This window comes from Centroberyx gerrardi, chromosome 2 (assembly GCF_048128805.1).
Source record: "Centroberyx gerrardi isolate f3 chromosome 2, fCenGer3.hap1.cur.20231027, whole genome shotgun sequence".
NCBI lineage: Eukaryota > Metazoa > Chordata > Actinopteri > Beryciformes > Berycidae > Centroberyx > Centroberyx gerrardi.
In genome coordinates this window covers 30,037,938-30,057,886 of record NC_135998.1, presented here as the reverse complement: position 1 = coordinate 30,057,886, position 19,949 = coordinate 30,037,938, and the positions used below count along the sequence as shown (strand labels likewise).

General features: G+C 40.0%; 1 protein-coding gene across 1 annotated transcript; it reads left to right on the top strand.

The window, feature by feature from the left end:
- Positions 1–10,362: 10,362 nt before the first annotated feature.
- Positions 10,363–15,642, top strand: LOC139917711 (excitatory amino acid transporter 1-like). Its single transcript, XM_071906887.2, has 9 exons — positions 10,363–10,501; positions 10,631–10,768; positions 12,752–12,956; positions 13,083–13,125; positions 13,705–13,985; positions 14,077–14,310; positions 14,413–14,607; positions 14,712–14,846; positions 15,432–15,642. The coding sequence occupies exons 1-9, from the start codon at positions 10,363–10,365 to the stop codon at positions 15,640–15,642; spliced, it is 1,581 nt and encodes a 526-aa protein (XP_071762988.1).
- Positions 15,643–19,949: the final 4,307 nt, after the last annotated feature.

Genomic DNA, 19,949 nt, shown 5'->3' with positions numbered 1-19,949 from the left:
CAGTCAAATGATGGGACTGCTATAAATGTCAAGGCCTGAATATCACCATCATGTGGGATGTTTTTAAATAGTCTGTCCACATCAAGCGTAACCAATATGGTGTCCTTGGTGAGGGGGTCAAGGGATCCTGTTATGGGAACCATATGGCCTGTACATTTTATATAAGACAGGAGCTGTCCAGATAGAGGTTAATAATATAATCAATAAAATTGGAGATGTAGAGGTCAGCAAATCTATCACGGGCATGCATGAGGATTTGTGAAACTCTTTTAAATCTTAGGAAGAGATCAAAACACGGAAGTCCTTGGACAGCAAAGATTCTTACAGTTTATTCTGTACCTTCACGGTTGTGCAAATAAAAAAAATACAAACATCTGTTTCACATCTCATCTGTGTCTGTTTCACAGTTTGAATAAATAGAAAGATACTCTGTTATTCTATATTTGCTTTGGCAAAAAAGGTTCATGATCATTCCAAGTCACAGTAAGTGGGTATATGGGTATATGTATAAAAATATATATAAAAAATATATATAAAAGAACAATAACTTAATAGTGCTTTGCCTGCCTAATCTTTCGCTCTGTTCGTAAACATTTACCAATACACAGGATCTGATGTTGCAATCCTTTGTGCCATAATCCAAGGTGAACATTCATATAGAAGCCACATTCAAATGTCAAAAGATGCATTGACCCACAGATGGTCACTATAGAGGACATCAGGCTCTGCTGTCATACATCTACAGGATCATCACCATTCACTAGTTAACTAATCTAAATGTTACAGTATTGAGTGTGTGAGTCCCATCACAGATGTTTTGTTGTACACTTAGGTTGATCCCTACTTCCCAAGATTACTCAGTAATTTAAACTCAGTATTGATTTCAGAAAGTTGATGAGAGGCAAAAGAAAGTTCTGGCAAGTTTCTACAGCAGAAAGTAGTAAGAAGACACTCCAATAACCTATAGGCATTAGTCCACCGGCCATTATTATAACCAGTAGTTTCACAAACTAGAACAATTTGCCCTGATCTGGTCCTCATTTTCATTACTTTTTTTTTCTTTTTTGCATTTATTGACAGATTTATGTACAAATAATAAAGCAAGAATAACAAAGCATAATAACTGAGTAAGACACGATTGAAGAAAAATAAATCAATAACAATAATATTAAATACAATAAATTATCATTAAATAAATAAAGAATAATAATAGAATATAACAATAATACATTGGTTATAATAACTTCTGGAGACATAGGCTTGCCTGGCCTCTATTTGAAGAAACATTTTCATTTCATTGTGTCTATTATTTGAAAGTAGTAAAATGACATAAAATATTATTTTATATGCAGTGCCATAAAAACACCCCCAGTCCTCAGCTTTGTTTCTGAGCTTGAAGAAGTCATAATAAACATGTTGAGGTATAATGCGGCAGCAGATATCATATCAATAAAATTACATTTCATGCTTGTTGTTGACTCACTGGTTGCAGATTAATCCGTGCATACATTTTAGCCAGTGATAGTGCTGGTTTATAGCTGTTAACATGGAGGAGAATGACTTGTTCTCACTTTATTCGGCTTTATTCTGCTCAATTTTGGTTTTAAAATAGGTACACGTATAAGGTGTGAATCAGTGTGTATGTGTGTGTGTCTCCTCTCCTGAGTATGAGATGAAGAAGATGGCAGGGCTGGAGCAAGCTGCTTCTCTGAGCATGCTCAGTTAAAGCAGCAGAGATCTTCCACTGTGTTGAATCCAGTATTGTTGAAAAGGGCAAAGGCTTTTTGCAGGCTTTGTGCAAGTATGTATTTACATATAGGAATGGACCTATGTAAGCATGTATGTATACCTACACTGATATGAAACATATATTACTATTCCTTCATATTATTTGTGTGTTATTTGTGTTAACTGTATTGTATCTTCCTTGAAATTAACAGCAATATCTCAGCATTATGTCTGAATGTAAAATATACTGAATCTGAGGTTGTGTTATGTACAGTATCATGTGTGTCAGTAGGCCTATGTGCTGTAACACTGTATTCACCATGTCTGTGCACCATGGTCACCAGGACAAATATCCCTGTACATTTATTGTATTTGATGATGAAAGTGATTCTGATTCTCACAAAATAATCAGTCTTTATATGGCCCAAGGCAGCGCCCCTGTCTTATGGCTCCTTTGAGATATTGAGCCTCTATAGTGCTTTTCTTCATTTTCACCACATAGTGTCAGCAATGTCATTCTGTATACCAGAGGCAACTTTCCTCTTACAGAACACTGCTTCTAGATGGAAGAAAGAATCTCATTCTTTCCTCTTTTTTTTTAGGATTCACCACATGAAACTTGGTGGTCAATAATAATAACATTAACCTATTTTTATTATTATTATTTATTTTTTATTATAGATGTGAAATAGTACATACTGTTTATTACAATAAGATGTAGCTGCACACCACCTCCACAATTGACGCCTTGCATTTATTAAAATATTAGGTTTTTCAACAAATTGAATTAAAGTGAATGGAATATAAAAAAAAGCTATTAACCTCACATTATTTTTAAAAAAAAATATTCCATGAAGACTACTACTACGACCAGTCAGTCTGGAAATCTGACTCTTAGACAAATTAGACAGAGTGGCTTCATTTAGGGAGTTGTAAATAACTTCTGAAAAATAAGAGAGAAATATTTATATTCCAAGGATTTCAAGATAACCAGTGGAGAGTCAGACTTCCATTTAGCCAAAACAAATGAATTTGGGATGTCAAGTTCAGAGGCATCATCCAATGCAAGCTCCACTGTCCTGTAAGGCAGCGTCATTGCTTTTTGATAAATCATGGGAGAAGCTTCAGCCCTTCATGAAGAGAGCCAAGTATTAAGACTGCAGGCCGGGGTGGTGTGCATGGTGTGACCCCAGAGGTTCAGGCCTGTCTCTCTGCAGGGAATACAGTTTACTGGGCATTAGTGGGCCATCAAAACCACCACAGAGGCTGTAGAGAAGGCCTCAGGATGCCACTAGACATATTACTCTGAAGCCAGAGACTGATCAAGCTCAGCCGGGTCTCCTGAGCGAGCTTGTCTGATTTGAAAAGAAACCCCATAATCCCAGGTTACATCACTCATCATGTAAGATAAGATAAGATAAGATAAGATAAGATGAGATAAGATAAGATAAGATAAGATAAAATAAGATAGCACTTTATTGACCCCCTTGGGGAAATTCAGGAATCAGTAATCTCACATAGCCACACCTCTGGCTCAAACAATGGGGATCTGGAGAAATTTCCATATATAAAATAAAATGTGGGACAACAGGACTTTGCTGAGCCAAAGGCAGCAATGATTGGCTCTGAGTTTGAAATAGGATTCTCCCACAACAACCTCAGAAATGACATTTCTGGCTTCATTTTTTGCCTGGGTAGAACTTTTCATCGTTAGCTTAGCTACAACGCTTGCTACTTCGCTGAGTAAATTTGAGTTATTGTATTGTTATTGTAGTGATCAAACGATTAGGATAGTAACTGTCTAGGGATTAATCAAGGCAATAGTTTTCATTTAGAAGACAGAATAGACTATTGCCAGCCGAGGCCCATGCCGGTATCACGTCAATTTTATTTTGCTAGCTAGCTAGAGCAACGTTGTTGTTTGACTGCCCACAGTGTCTCCTTTTCTAACCAACTATTATGTTCAATTTCTCCAGACCTCCATTGTTTGAGCTGGAGGCGTGGCTGGTAGCTGCACTAGTAGTTTTGGTAAGAAAAGACTTGCAATAATCATATACAAATACTTACAACTTATATCAAATCTCATCATGTGGATATAGTGAGTTAGTGTGCATGTGTATTTACTTTACTCGTACTTGCTACGATTCTCAAATCAGCATTTATGAACATTAACAATTTTCCACCAAAGTCGTAAATCAAGACATCAAGATAAATTTGTAATCAGTCTGGTGTTTCTCCATTGGACACTGGGTCTGGACTTAAACAGTAGCCTACTTGTCAGAGTTTTTTAAATTCAAATAAGCTTTATATTACAGTACTATCAATTCTGTATGAGAAAACCTCTCAGAGTGCTCTCACAATTACATTTTCCATCTTTTGCATCTGCGTCCTTGAGCAAGACACTGAACCTGTGCCTGTGTGATCACTGTAAGTCCCTCTGGAAAAAATAAAAATAAAATGTAAACTATCATTGCTGACAGGCCATATTCATTAATATCGCTCACCTTTCATTCACATTGCTCATGCCAAACACCCTTCATATACTGCTGGAAAGATCTGGTGAATGATTGTTCGACAAATGACAGATGGCATTTTGGTCTGAATCATATGATAAAACTTCAAAGAATAGGAAAACTGTTTCAGGATTATTGGTCAGGTAATGTGGCCATGTACAATATATTGACTAAGACAAAAAAGAGACAAATGTTGTTCACATCAGCACTCATATTGTCCTGCAGTCTTTGTGAATACAGGACCTGGCTCTGAAGAATAAACAAAGAGCCTCAAAAAGACCAAACTCACCTGTGATTGGTAGTAGACAGATTCAGATATTTCATATGCACAGATTTTGTGTTGAATGTAACCCTCGTAGTCATTCGTTATTTTTAAGAAGTTTGCAACATTATTTGTAACCTGACATTTTACAATCTGTCAAACTTAAAAGAGCAAGATACTTCTCGGTGTAAAATCTATTTTATACAAGATCATCATTACATAATGTGTATAATTTACATTTTGGGGAATTTGGGTGACATTTTTAAATAGAACCACTAACAATGAGTGTAACACGAGAATAAACTTAAGTTCAGAGCCCTCGTCCCTTGACAGTGGATGTAAAAAAATTATTCCTGTGCCCTAGAATGATCCTGTAAGATAGAAAAAAACGAGAGAGTTTAGAGAGAGGTACAAAGGAAGAAAGAGAAAAGTGGTACAAGAGTGGTGATCAAGATGCTGTAGGGAAAGCGGCCAGTAGTGGCAGAGCACTGGGCATGGGACCACGACCTGGAGCTGTGGGGGTGTATGGGGGTGTAGGACAATGGTCTGAAGGTATATAATAATAATAGATTAAACGTTATTTATATAGCACCTTTCTTAACAGTGTTACAAAGTGCTTCACAAACCAAAAATACAAAATACAGCAGTAAAACTGAATAAAAACACAAAGACGGATCAGAAAACAGAATAAAAAAGTAAAATATAAGCAAAAGAGGACATGAAGTTAACCAGAGTACCATACCATACCAGAGTAAAGTACATTACAATAGGGAAAATAGGGAAAATCATGTACAACAATATTTAAGTCATCAAAAGATAAAAAGAACCAAATTTTTGAGATCTTCTTGAGTTGGAAGAAACAAGACTGAACAACATTCTTAGCTTGATAATTAAAACAGCAGCAAATAACACCCCTAGATTTCTAGCAGCCTACTTAAACCTGGGGTAGGCAACTTTCTTTTTGTATTATTTGGCGAAAATTTCACAACACCTTTTCAGCTATCAGTTATTCAAATGGTCTGAGAGAAGATCAGGGTCTGTGATAGCTCCTGCCTTTGTTTTCAGGCTCCCCAAAATCTCATCGATCCCGGTAGGCCTCAATAGTCATAGCTCAGTCTAGTCCTGACCAGCCTGCAAACAAAAAATAAGAGAAAACAAATATATCCACAGAAGAGATGAGGTGAGACAGCATTAATCCAAACTGAATACTGAGACTGGAATAAACTTGTGTAAGGAAGCCAGTTATTTTTCCCACTGCACAAGACTGTTCATCAGGAAGGAGCCACATTCAGATCAGTGAGACAAACAGTATTAGGTAGCTAAAATGCTATAGCTAGAATGGCTCGCTTGCTGAACCTTGCATCTTCCATAAGCTTAAAGGTGCAGTGCAAGGGTGTCAATAAAATGGAGGTGTATAAGTAGGGAGGAATTTAAAAAAGTAGGTTGTGTTCTGATAGGATTTCCGCTCTTATGTGGGAAAATAGTTTTTAATCCCTCCCCAGCAAAACCGCTTGGCTCAGGAAAAATCAGCTGATAGGCTTGTTTCAGTGTAGAGACGACTTTTTGCAGTTTCATGTTGTTTTTTACACCCATCAATAACTAAAAAAATGTAATGAGAAATACCATATTTTAGTTGGCTATATTATAAGCTATCTTCAACCTGGGCCTTAAAGTGAGCTAGAATACGAGAATTTGTGGGACATACAACTGGGTGTCATCTGTATAACAGTGATAAAGTATAGGCTATCATATCTGCAAATGACATGACCCAAAGGGAACATGTATATTAAGAACAGTAGGGGGCCAAGAATTGACCCTTGAGGAACACCACAAGTAAACTGAGCTATAGAGGATGAGGCATTTAACAACAGGAAAGGTTCTATTAGAGAGGTAGGAACATAATAGATCAAGAGCAGAGCCCTTGAGTCCAACTCATGTTTCAAGATAGAATGGTGTGGCCAACAGTATCAAAAGCAGCACTCAAATCTAACAGGACCATCATTTGGATCATTTGTGTGACCTTAACAAGAGCAGTCTCAGTACTATGGAGAGCTCTGAAACCTGATTGATAATTTGGAGATGGGTCTGTAAGGAGGAGGGGATCTAAATTAGGTTTATACAATAAGGGCTGGACTATGGCATGTTTAAAACAAGAGGGAAAGATGCCGGTGGCCAAGGAACTATTAATAATCTATAAAATACAAGGACTAATGGTTAGTATCCCCTTTAGAAATGTTATAGGAATAATATCCAGTTGGCATACATACTTCACATTTTCTGAGTTAAAACTGGAGGTGTGCAAAGGTGAGCAAATCTAAAGCATGACGTTTGAAACGTGTGGCCCCTTTAACAGACTGAACTAGATTGAATGACTCAATATGATCTAAAAACTCTTGAGAGAGAGGACGAGAAAAACAACAGACATGAATAATGAAATAACCAAGAAAGAGTACTCTATCTATTCTTTATCTAGTACTATCATATTTAGGCCTAACAAGAGACAAGAGCTCAGAAAATTCATGAATGAAATAATTTTGCTTAGGAGGTCTATATAATAGGATTGAGGAGCAGGCACGCAACAAATATAATTTACATTCTTCCTGTTGAGAGCAGACGGTCTAAACAATGAGATCAATGAAAATTTGAGCCACTAACAATAGAAGCAATGAGAGAGGGACCTTCAGTGACTTAAGATGGTGAAATATCAATGTAGAAGACGGCGGGTTTGTCACAAGCTTACTACCTTGGCAGTAGGCACAGGGAGTGAAGCACACTGACAGTGAACAGCAATGAGGTTATTTGGGTTAACAGTGCAAACAGAACAAGCATGACTGTTATTTGAGCAGATTATGACAATTTAAGGGATATAGTAGGGAATGGTAGGAGTTATCTAATAGATTAATTACCTGAAGCTGACGGGATGATGTGCCATTTCCCACACGATACAACTGTCACTGACAAAAACAGAAGGAGTCATGGAAGGAGAACAGTCTCGGTGTGTATGGCTATATGGGAGTGACCTAGGGCTGGACCATGGACTGGAGGTATGGGGGTGTAGGACTGTACCATGGCCTGCCCTGAAGGTATGGAGATGTAGGAATGGAGGTATAGGGGAGTAGGAGTGGACCATGGCCTTGAGGTATGGAGGTGTAGGACTGTACCATGGCCTGCCCTGGAGGTATGGAGGTGTAGGACTGGAGGTATAGAGGTGTAGGACTGGACCATGGACTGGAGGTATGGGGGTGTAGAACTGGAACATGGCCTGCCCTGGAGGTATGGAGGTGTAGGACTGGAGGTATGGAGGTGTAGGACTGGACCATGGCCTGCCCTGGAGGTATGGAGATGTAGGAATGGAGGTATAGGGGAGTAGAAGTGGACCATGGCCTGGAGGTATGGAGGTGTAGGACTGTACCATGGCCTGCCCTGGAGGTATGGAGGTGTAGGACTGGAGGTATAGAGGTGTAGGACTGGACCATGGCCTGCCCTGGAGGTATGGAGATGTAGGAATGGAGGTATAGGGGAGTAGGAGTGGACCATGGCCTGGAGGTATGGAGGTGTAGGACTGTACCATGGCCTGCCCTGGAGGTATGGAGGTGTAGGACTGGAGGTATAGAGGTGTAGGACTGGACCATGGACTGGAGGTATGGGGGTGTAGAACTGGACCCTAACCCTAACCCTAACCCTCTAGAGCAGGGATTGGCAACCATGTGCCATGGAGGGCAGAGAGTCTTAAGGTTTTCATTCCAACCAAACACTACAGCAGGTGATTTCATTGATTAGCACACTTTCAACCAGAGACCATGTTCGGAATGGGATACTACTCGCACTATACACCCTACATGCATCATGTAACTCTATGGCACATGTAGTATGTTTAATATGGTAGTATCCCATTTCGAACACAGCCAGGGAGGAGGAACTAATCAGTGAAGTCACCTGCTGTAGTGTTTGGTTGTAATGGAAATCTGCAGACTCCTGGCCCTCCATGGCACATGGTTGCCTTCCCCTGGTCTAGAGGTATGGGGTGTAAGATTGGACATACATATAATAATTTACAAGCACTAACCCCTGTGGGCATCTCTGAAATTGTCCCACATTAAGCCGATTTGGATCACTAACATAAATCTACGGTTCAATAGAAATATTTCATTCAGTAATCTGACAGTTACCAGGGAATTGTGTTTGTAAGAGGCAATGTGACCTGATTTGTGGGGTATTCTTCACTAATTATATTCCGTTTCACAAGGGAATATTTTTCCATACAGTGAGGTCACTCATTACAGCACAAGTTCTACTTTTTTCAGCTAATTATAATAGTCTTTCTGGTGTGTCATTTACTCTGTGGAATTACCTTGAACTATAACAGATCCCGAGTGAGATGATGTGTATCATTTAACAGCAGTCCAACTCACTACCCAAACCTGGTTGTTGTTACAGGTTAATGCCAGAAACAATTCTTTATCTGTGTATATGCCGTATTTTTTCTAATACAGGCTAATACAAATGGTTGAAAACACAAAACGGGAAAGGGAGGTAGGGAGGCAGGGAGATAGGAGGAGAGAAGATGAGAGCAGAGGAAGACATCACAGTTTGAGCAGATTACTCCTCAATGATATAATCCTATGATGATTTACATAATAACTCGTAAAAAAGTTTTTTGATACATCTGGGCCTCACCTGAAACTGTGTCACAGGGCTAACAACGTTAGTGAGGGAGGACCATTTTCTCATTGCAATGCCCTCCGAGTGTCTGTCTGTCTCTCTCTCTCTCTCTCTCTCTCTCTCTCTCTCTCTCTCTCTCTCTGTATGTCTCACCTCCCTCCCACCTTTTTTTCAATTACAGTAGGTGCAAGAGAGCTTCACTTCAGCTCCGTCTCCCAGTCAGTCGCTCCTCTGAAACTCTCAGCAACTCAAGCATCAGTCCTGTACTTCCTACCTGGACCACTGCTGCTTCATCAGCCTGCCTGACCTACCTCAACCCTGAAGTCCTCCTTATTGATTTTTAAAGGAGAAATACCACCACTGGCAAAAGGTACGTGTAAAACAACCATCATTTATTTTTTTAATGCATTAAATATTTACCAGGGTACTAATTGTTGGCATTGCACTGGGTGTTAAATAAGGAAATTATTTAAAAATCAGATGTTCTATTGCTATGAACTGGATCCATAGGCGTCACATTATCATTATATATGACTATAATTTTGATCATGTGTCTTTTGTCGAGTTTTGCCATAGAAATGAAAAGGAATGTATAGGGCGTCAAGGCGAAAAACACATTTTCTCTATGGATAATCTATGTTTTCCTGTGTGCTGTTATGAATGAGTGCTTTGGTAATCAAGGGTTCCAATGATTTTATAATGTCTACTGGATGAATAAAATATTATAGTCCAGACTAATTTGGCAGGGCATGTTAGATACTCAAGTGCATGGTTTCATGTTTTGGTATTCAGGAGGTTTTCATGTCAGTCCATCATGAAAATTACTTGACAATTTGAGATTGAATCTTAAAAAAGGTTGTTTTTTTTTGGCTCCATAAACACTTATATAATCCAAATGTATTGAAAGAGGACAGTGGGATATGAGTTCAAGTGTGAAAATATATAGTAATTCACAAAAAGAAGTTAACTTTCATACACACACTATATCGTTGTAGCCACCTGTGCACAGCTTTCTTTTTTTTCCATATCACACAAATAAACAGTCAGTATCAGAGTGAATGGCTTTGAGCGTCCAATGTCTCATCTCTTCCCCAGTAACTCTAACCAGATACGACTGAGAGAATTAGGCTGTCAGCAGTCTATGTCCACACATTGCATTTTTCCATTTGCAGTAATGGGTACACTTTGGTTTACAGGATGCAGCGCTTCAGGGAAGGCATCCACATACGCACCATGAAGGCCAAGAGGAAAGTGGAGGAGATCTCCAAAGAAGACGTCCAGGCCTTCCTGAAGAAGAACGCCTTTGTGCTCTTTACAGTAGGGGCAGTTATTGTAGGTGGGTATCCCTCTCTTCGCCAAATAGGGAAGCCTAAGACTTGATTCAGAGCCAATTGTACCTCAAATACCCTGTTGATTGTGGAACATGTTCTTTCTCTGTTTTTAATGTCTTATATTCCCTTCGCAGGTGTTGTCCTGGGGTTTGCGCTGCGCCCCTACAAGATGTCGTACCGAGAGGTGAAGTACTTCTCTTTCCCCGGAGAGCTGTTAATGAGAATGCTTCAGATGCTTGTTCTGCCCTTATTGATTTCCAGTCTTATCACAGGTACGAAATATCATACATGATCATAACTGTAAGCCTATCTGTATATGGATTTCTTATGAAATCTTGTCCTGGGTCCAAGGGTCTCTTTTTGTCCTTTAACAAAAACAGACATAACTTCAAGGGATCTTCTACATGGCAACCGTCATGTGACCTGTGTCATGTGATCTTGAAATGCACAGTACTTTCCTGCTTTTCTATTAATAGTTCAGACTGATCTTCCACTTTTCTACCACCCGCTAACTGCCTCTGCTCCTTGGTAGAGACACATGGGTGACTTGGGGTTCAAGAGAGTTTCATCTCGGCTCTTTTTTGTAACCCTGCTTCAAAGAAACAACTGAGTAATTGAGTAATCTCTTTAGTCCTGTAAAAGTGGATGCACCGGCTCATTTGAGGTTTCTATGGTGACACAGAGATGTACGGAGAGAGAGAGAGAGAGAGAGAAGAGTGAAGGGCGAGAGGGTTTCGTCTCAGAAGGTCCCACAAAGGAGATCAATCAAAGATTCAAACTCTGTAAGACCAACCTTGATTCTTTTTTGTATCTGGCTCAAAATCCCTCTTTCTCATATCAGGCTATATGGACAGATGATGCTAAACCAATTATTTTCCTCTGCAGTGGATTCTACAACATTCAGCCACCAGCTAGTTAAGCTGTAGTGTAGGCCAATGACAGGTAATACATGTAGGGCTTCCTCAGTGCTGGGAAAGAGGGGATCTCTAAGAGTGGTACTGACAGCTCTGTAGACACGGTTCACAGGAAGGTCATCTTAAAAACCCATTCATCTGTGTTGGCTGAGGAGGCCAACTTCACCCCCAGCTTCGTGATGAAGAGAGCCCCACTGTTCCACTAACAGACTAGACGTGTTTCAATTACAGCAAGCACTTCATCTCTGTGGCCTCTGACTGCAGAGGCTCTATTTTCATGATTTGCAGCACTGGGACGTGTCACCTCATATGCTCTTTAAGGCATTAAGGTTTCTAACAAGGACTACTTCCAGAAGAAATGTGATTTTTTATAACAGTGTGATTTTTTTTGTTATATCATACCAATGTCACCACTCACATCTGCCCAACGTCCTGAATCAACATGAACAACTAGATTAGACATTTGAGAATTCAGTTGTTTTCTTGGTGTTCATACCAGAATGTTTCTAAAGGTTATTCAGCTGAAAGTGTGAGTGTTGTACAGATGCTTTTATCAGCTGGATACATCCCATTCATAGTGGTTTCCCATACTGAAAACAGTTTGTCCACTCACATACATGCAGATGACAATTTTGAAATGTTTTATGTCATTTTTGTCTTTTATTTTATTACCCACTTCAAGAGGCCTTTTACCAGCATTTATTCAGAAGGATTTGTTCATGAATTTGTTCAAAATTGATCTGCCCAAAGACTGACTGAAAAGAATAAAAACATAGAAAACAGTCAACCTCACCACATGCACTTAGTGCCACTGACATTGCTTTCTTGTTTGTTAAACCTGCAATAAGTGATATCAGACCTTATAACCAATCCTGAAACTAATGTGTGCTGTGGAGATTTCACTGAGACATAATGATGTTAACCAATATCCACACAGCAGCCAGCTGTGTGGATTCCAGAAGTCCATTCCTGAAAAAATTCTCGTAATGGTGGAATCGATGAAGCGAGTGAGTAAACTTGTTAAACTAGTAAACTTGCTACCTACCTCTTCACATGTAACCCTCAGCGGGAAGAAAATCTGTAAAATGAGACTGGTAACCAGTGACACCTCTATGCTAAACGTACCTGTGTACATTTAGCTGTTAGCATTTATGCACAGTCCTTCGCTAGGTTTGTCCTTTGGGGCCTCCATAGTCCAGTAGCTTTGCTGTGCTTTATTTACAAATGTGTTGCGGTTTCTGTCACCCTCTAGTGGTCGGAAAATCGCTTATTGCAGCTTTAATAATATGTTACTCATTGATTCATGAAGAAATAACTGAGTTTCCACCTTCTATCCATCAGGAATGGCTGCTTTGGACAGTAAGGCCTCAGGAAAGATGGGCATGAGAGCCGTGATTTACTACATGACCACCACCCTCATTGCAGTCTTCATCGGTATCATAATCGTCCTCATCATCCACCCAGGAAAAGGATCTAAGGATGAGTTTGGAAAGCAGCAGAAGATAGAGCAAGTCAGCCCTGCCGATGCCTTCTTAGATCTGATCAGGTAGCCTGCATATGGAAGTAAGGTCACTGTGTGGTGGTGGAACAATGGCAGTCACAAAGTTTAACAGTAAATGGCCAACATCTAGTACCTATCACCCCTCAATCACTGTGCGATTTCTCATTTCAGAAATATGTTTCCACCAAACTTGGTCCAAGCCTGCACGCAGCAGGTGAGCTTCGCAATGAATATTTACAACATTTGCTCTACTTTATATCCATTCATTCTTAACACAGTGAAATAACTATCAGTGTAGAGATTTGTCACACAAACAAATACCGGGCTTTTCCAAATATACAAAGGAATCTGTCTGTCTGTGTGATGATTACAGTAGGAACAGGCTAACTCAGAATGTCAACTAAAAAACTGAGGGAGCCATTTGACTTACACTGGAAAGGATGTAAAGTCTAGTAGCAACAAAGGAGGAATCTTTGGCCTCTTTTCTCAGAGTTGTTGTGGACGAATTGAAGGTCGCGGTGGGGTCTAAGTTGGATTGGCGGGACATTGGCAGGGCAGCGACAGTGGCATGGTGATGGCGGGATAAGAGGGAGAGTCTGGAATCTGAGAGGAGGAGACCTCTAAAGGCAGGACTATACCGAGGCTTGAAAGAACGTTGGACCTTTAGGAAACAGGCATTCAACACAAAGCACCATTATCTGATTCATGAGGTTGAGGTTAGTGCAGTGGTCTGTTTCAGCTCTGTCAAAGGGCACTGGTATAACCTCGATCCCCTAATGCCCTCATCCTCCAGTTCAAAACCAAATATGGAACGCGGGTGGTCCATCTGACGGTGACAGTGAATGACACCATCTTCAACTCAACCAATGCCACCCAGGAGATCATGGAGATCACCCGGGAGGAGGTGATCCCTGTGCCAGGTCAGGTGAACGGGGTCAACGCCCTAGGGCTGGTGGTCTTCTCCATGTGCTTTGGCCTCATAATTGGCAACATGAAGGAGCAGGGCCAGCTCCTCAGGGACTTCTTTGACAGCCTCAACGAGGCGATCATGCGTCTGGTTGCTATCATCATGTGGTAAGAACTTGATTTTCACGGAAGTTGTTTCAAATGTGTCGCGAACGCGCTTACCTTCCCCAGTAATGCGTCGTTCCTCTGCTCCCCTCAGGTATTGTCCTGTTGGCATCCTGTTCCTCATCGCAGGGAAGATTGTGGAGATGGATGATCTGACACAAATGGGCGGCCAGCTGGGCATGTACACCATCACGGTGATCATTGGCTTGCTGATCCACGCCGTTCTTATTCTCCCCACGCTTTACTTTGTCATCACACGGCAGAACCCCTTCATCTTCATCGCCGGGCTTCTGCAAGCTCTGATCACAGCACTGGGGACTTCCTCCAGGTAAACCACATCCAGTCCACATCCATACCACACTTCAGCAACTGAATCACATTGTTCCCTTAAAATGTCCGCTAAACCTGTTTCTGTCCCTTCGTCTCCCAGCTCAGCCACGCTCCCCGTCACATTCAAATGTCTGGAGGAGAACAACAGACTTGATAAGCGAGTCACACGTTTTGTGTTGCCGGTGGGTGCAACCATCAACATGGACGGAACGGCGCTGTACGAAGCGCTGGCGGCCATCTTCATTGCCCAGGTGAACAATATGGAGATGAACTTTGGTCAGATCATCACAATAAGGTACGAATCAAGAGTACAGGGTAATCAATCAATTATTAATAGAAAAAATCCCAACAACAGGCACTGTAACTGTTTAATCGTATGCATGTTTCTCCATCAAAAAGCATTACAGCAACTGCAGCCAGTATCGGAGCTGCAGGCATCCCTCAGGCTGGCCTGGTCACCATGGTGATTGTACTGACCTCTGTTGGACTTCCTACCGATGACATCACTCTCATCATTGCAGTCGATTGGTTCCTGTGAGTCACTCTCTGCGCTGGCGACTTACAGTTCTAATCCTATGATATTATAAACATATGAACAACAGTGTAACGTAATATTCGCACATACATCGATGTGCTGTGAATGCACACTTTGCCATATCTCTGCAACTGTAAGTCAAATCATTATGTGAATCGTCTCTCATTTTAAAGGTCAAACCCACCTTATCTACTACCACCTAGTGACACACTTGTCGTCTCTCCCTGGAGTCTTGTTCCACATCTTCCCTTTTGTATTGAATATTTTTTGCAATGAGTTTTAACATAGAAACATAATTAGGTTTCCCAAATTAATCATTTCAATTAGAATACCCTTCCCAGAAATTACTCAGCTAATTGGGGTAATAAGAAAAAAAACCCTTCTCTCCTTTAACTAGGATGGACCAAATATGAATGTCTGTCAAAGCTTCATGAAGACAGGCACCTTTCCCACTGAACAGAATAAAGTGCAGCCTCGAAGGAATAAAAGCCCACATTTTCCTAAAGATGATAGGAGGAGTTATGAGTATCCCCCCAACATGTCCGCTTATCATCCATGCCTTTTGTTCTCTGTTTTCTTTCCAGGGACCGTCTGCGTACCACAACCAACGTTTTGGGCGATTCCATCGGAGCCGGCATCGTGGAGTTTCTGTCTCGACATGAGCTTCGCAGCAAAGACGTGGAGATGGGAAACTCGGTGCTGGAGGAGAAGGAAAGGAAGAAACCTTACAAGCTCATTTCCCAGGATAGTGATTTTGAAAACGACAAACGCCCACACAGTGAATCCAACATGTAGTGAAGTCCTTAGCATCAGTAACATCCATCAATATCACACAAGGACACACTAATACACACACGCAGACACATACATAAACTTATAACTGCTACTTTTTTTGGGGGGGGGAGGGGGATCATAATTGTGTGATTTTGTTGTCAACATGTTTTCTCCCGCAGATGATTTTCCTTATTGTCGATATTTCATGACACTTTAGGTTCTTTTAAAGCTGCAATAAGCAATTTTCCGATCAGTATAGGGTGACAGAAACTGCAACACATTTGTAAATAAAGCACAGCAAAGCTGCTGGACTACGGAGGCCCCTAAAGACAAAGCTAGCGAAGGACCGTGCATAAAGGCTAACAGCTAAGCTAACCGTACCTACGGAGAAGTGTCGCTGTTACCAGTCTCACTTTGCCAGAACTTTTTCCCACTGAAGGTTACATGTCCCACAATGACAAGTGAAGAGGCAGGTAGCAAGTTTACTAGTTGAACAAGTTTACTCGCTCGCTTCATCGATTCCACCATTACGAGTATGCGAGGGAGGAGACAAGCTAGGTTTAAAAAAATTAAAAGCTACTGAGTGGGCCGGGAGGAGCTTTGTACCGGTACGGATTTTGACAACAAGCTTTAGAAAAGAGGTGAAAGCAGCAACACAGCTGCTGCTGTGTGGATATTGGTTTATATCATTATGTCTCAATGAAATCTCCACATAGCACACATTAGTTTCAGGACTGGTTATAAGGTCGGATATCGCTTATTGCAGGTTTAACCGTGTTTGTTTCTTTATAGTCTTGTCCCAGAGGTGATGAATTTCTTTCTTCATCAAAAATGACAAGCATCAAATCCTTCAATATATGCATCTGCCATTTGTTGCTTCTGTGCTGCAAATAGGCCTGGTAGTTTTTGTTTTCTACGTTGCTTTTCTTAATTAATATTTTAAAGTGTAATATCATATTGGCCTAGATCATTTAGAGGTTGATGTGAAAGTAGGTTTTGACAGGGGATGTAAAGAAGATTTAGAAACTGAGGTGAAAATAAACCACAGAACATATAAGCCCATTAACAAAGCACATGGCATGTTGCTGGTACACAGCCATATAGTCATAGATTGAATGGTATAATGAGGAAATTGATTGGTTTTGAAAGTATTTCAGATAACTTAAGAAATAATGTATTTAGACTTTTACCATTTTGCTACCTAGATATGCATAACTCAACTTTTTGTTAACAAATTTATATATCTATTGTCCCAACATTAGCTGGTTAATATTATGGTTATTACAGGTATATTACACAATATTAAAGTTGAAATATTAAAGTTCATACACTGGTTTCAGTAGTACAGACTCTCTCGCTTTCTGTCTCAAACATACACACTAGTGCTGCACACGTGTACATACACACACATACACACACACACTCACACACACATGTGTGTAACATATATTCAGGGCTCGACTGACATTCATGATTTTTTTTTGTGAAAACAAACAAATAGTTTGAGAGTGAATTAAAACAAACTGATTATCTTTATTATCTTTTCCCTTTCATGTCAGTTGTCAGGGGTCACAGTGGTTTAAATAAACGTGAACTGTTCCATCTATCTTCTTTGCTGTCTTTATTGGAAAAGGTTATCATGTTGTGTCAATGTTGTACAATGAATTGACCATTTGTGTTCTTGTGGGACAACAAATCAAACGCCTCTTTCCTAGACACAGAGCACACACTGCATGAAGGGCCCCAACTCCAATGAAAGGGGCCCTACTGGCCTTAAAATGCATTGTGGTTGGTTAGTTTTCAATCATATGAAGAGATGAACAGAATTGTCCAGTGTCTGCATGGAAAAATAAATAAAAAATAACATAGGCTATTTACAAAAACTAAAAGTTTATATATATATATATAAATCATAAAACTATTTTCTATATTGTAAATCCTAACTGAAAATTCAATTCAAATTATTCACAAATATGCATCCATTTTACAAGCCATTTCATGCTCCTAATAAAAGTATAACCCAATACTATATATTTTAGGAATTAGTCTACAACATAGTACATTTTGTCATTCTTCCCAACTGAATTCTGTGTACAGAAAAGGTTTAGGCTAATGTTTATATCATTATATCATCAATTGACATGATAAGTGAGCAAACACCTCAGAGCTGGAGAACAGGTCGTTATGTATTGATCATGACACCTGGTGGTAAAACATGGTGCTACAACAGGGGTAGAGGTGACATACGGTAATTGTTTCCCGGGGGGATTGGGAATAGCACATAACACCGGGGTCTTTACTAACCCAGGAGAAATGAGACAGATTTGCTTTACATACACTCTGACTTGGTGGTTTGACATTATAAAGCCTGGGACCAAGGCGGCAAACTGCTTCTTGTCTTCACTGGACCCGGGGTGGGGAGATGGGTGTCCTTTATGTGGAGTATCATGGACAAATTGTCCATGTGTTTTTGCAGTGTCAACGGGTTACATGCGTTTTCTTTTTAAAGGATTATTTTGGGGGCATTTTTGCCTTTATTAGATAGACATTAGTAAAGAGAGAGAGAGAAGATTGGGAGAGAGAGAGGAATGACATGTGACAAAAGTCCTGGGCCGGATTCAAACCCAGGACATCACATTTACATGGTACACACCTTAGACCACCGATCCACCAGGACGCCTGAATTAATGCAATAGTTTATATGACACAATTTATCCATAAAAAAATCAGAAATCCAGTTTTGTCATGGATATTTGCCATGTGGTTGTCATACAGTGCAGGCAGTCTTCAGACAGTATAGATTATGAGGATTAAGTTACATACATTTTACAACTTGTAGATCTGTACACACTGAAATCACTAGGCAGCTGTAGGGGAGACCGGGTATAGTTTCAATTCCCAGGCCCACATATGAAAAGAAAAGAAGCTCTGAAGAAAACTGGCAATTTTATAGACACATTTCTGATTGTAATTCATTTTGATTGTAATTTTTTTTATCACATTTTTTTTTTTTTGATAGCACAGTGTGTTTTACTGTCAGAATTATCAAACTTATCTTAGGATAATCAGCAGATTTTGGAGGTTAAAACTATATGGTTAGCTTATGCTAATGTTACACCGTGAAGCTACACTAGCTAGCTGTTTGATGGCTGCTAGGGTTGGGGATAGTTGTAACAGAAAACACACACAAAGTGGCACACTCTGTGCTCATTACATTTGTGTTAAACTCATGCACACATACAGTGTTCTGTCAAAAATGGCAGCTAATTTGAAAGGTTAATATGAGCACAGCAAATTTATAACAATTGTTATTGTTAAAATCTGTTGTTAATGGTATACTAAATACATGTGTTGTTAATGTTAAACGTGCATGTGCACACTTTGTCTCTCTCTCTCGCGCGCGCACATGCACACACACACACACACACACACACACACACACAGAGGTGAAACTGCTACACAACTGTAAGTTGATAGATGATTGTGCCAAAAGGTCAATGCATTCCTTTATTTGTTCACCATGAATGAACAAAGACTTTTAGTTGCAATGGAGTGGTTTTGATCCAGTTTATGATTTTACAAAAGGCGTTACATTTTACCACAAGTGTTGTTACAACTAACCCAGGATGTGGGGTAGAATGTAACATTTCTCTCCCTGTCTTTGAGACAGAATAATTTTTCTGTGCACCATGGAGATGTTGAAACTGCTCAGTTTTGTGACAGACAGATTCACACCAGATTTTGAAAAATCTATCTCAAATGAGCAAGGAGATATGGACAGAAATGCGAAAAGTGTTACAATCATCCCCGGTCTCCCCTATAGTAAATCTGTAGGAACAACAAATTTATACATACAGACCCTCCTTCATTACTTAGGGTAAGAATTGATGAAAAACATGAATATGGAAACCAAAAAATGTATATGTCCATGTCTAATGTTATCAGTCTGTGTTGATGCCAGTGCGATTAACTTCAGCTAACTTGCTCTGTGTGTGGAAATTCCTACTTACATATACCTAGTTGTTTCTCTTCCTATACCCTTATAGCCTACTTATTTACAATGGAGAATTGAACGGTTTAGTGAACTTAAGATCCTCTCTCTATTTAACAGTAATATTTACCAGACTAAACACATGTATTGCCCACATTCCCTTACCCTGACCCATTTTCCGCACTTCTCTTTGTCAGTTTTCCATCAGGTACAGAGGATCATATCTATGGAACAAATGTACTCCCATTTCAAAAGTATCCACTTCTGTTAATAATTAGAAATATAGACTGAGGATCCATCTGATGTCACTATAGTTGCTCAATCATCCACACACTCA

Excerpts from the sequence above, each read along its gene's own strand:
- LOC139917711 (XM_071906887.2), top strand. The coding sequence starts at position 10,363 with ATGCAGCGCTTCAGGGAAGGCATCCACATACGCACCATGAAGGCCAAG. Across the intron at positions 10,769-12,751 it reads GATTTCCAGTCTTATCACAG|GAATGGCTGCTTTGGACAGT; the intron begins GTACGAAATATC and ends TCTATCCATCAG. Across the intron at positions 12,957-13,082 it reads GCCTTCTTAGATCTGATCAG|AAATATGTTTCCACCAAACT; the intron begins GTAGCCTGCATA and ends TTCTCATTTCAG.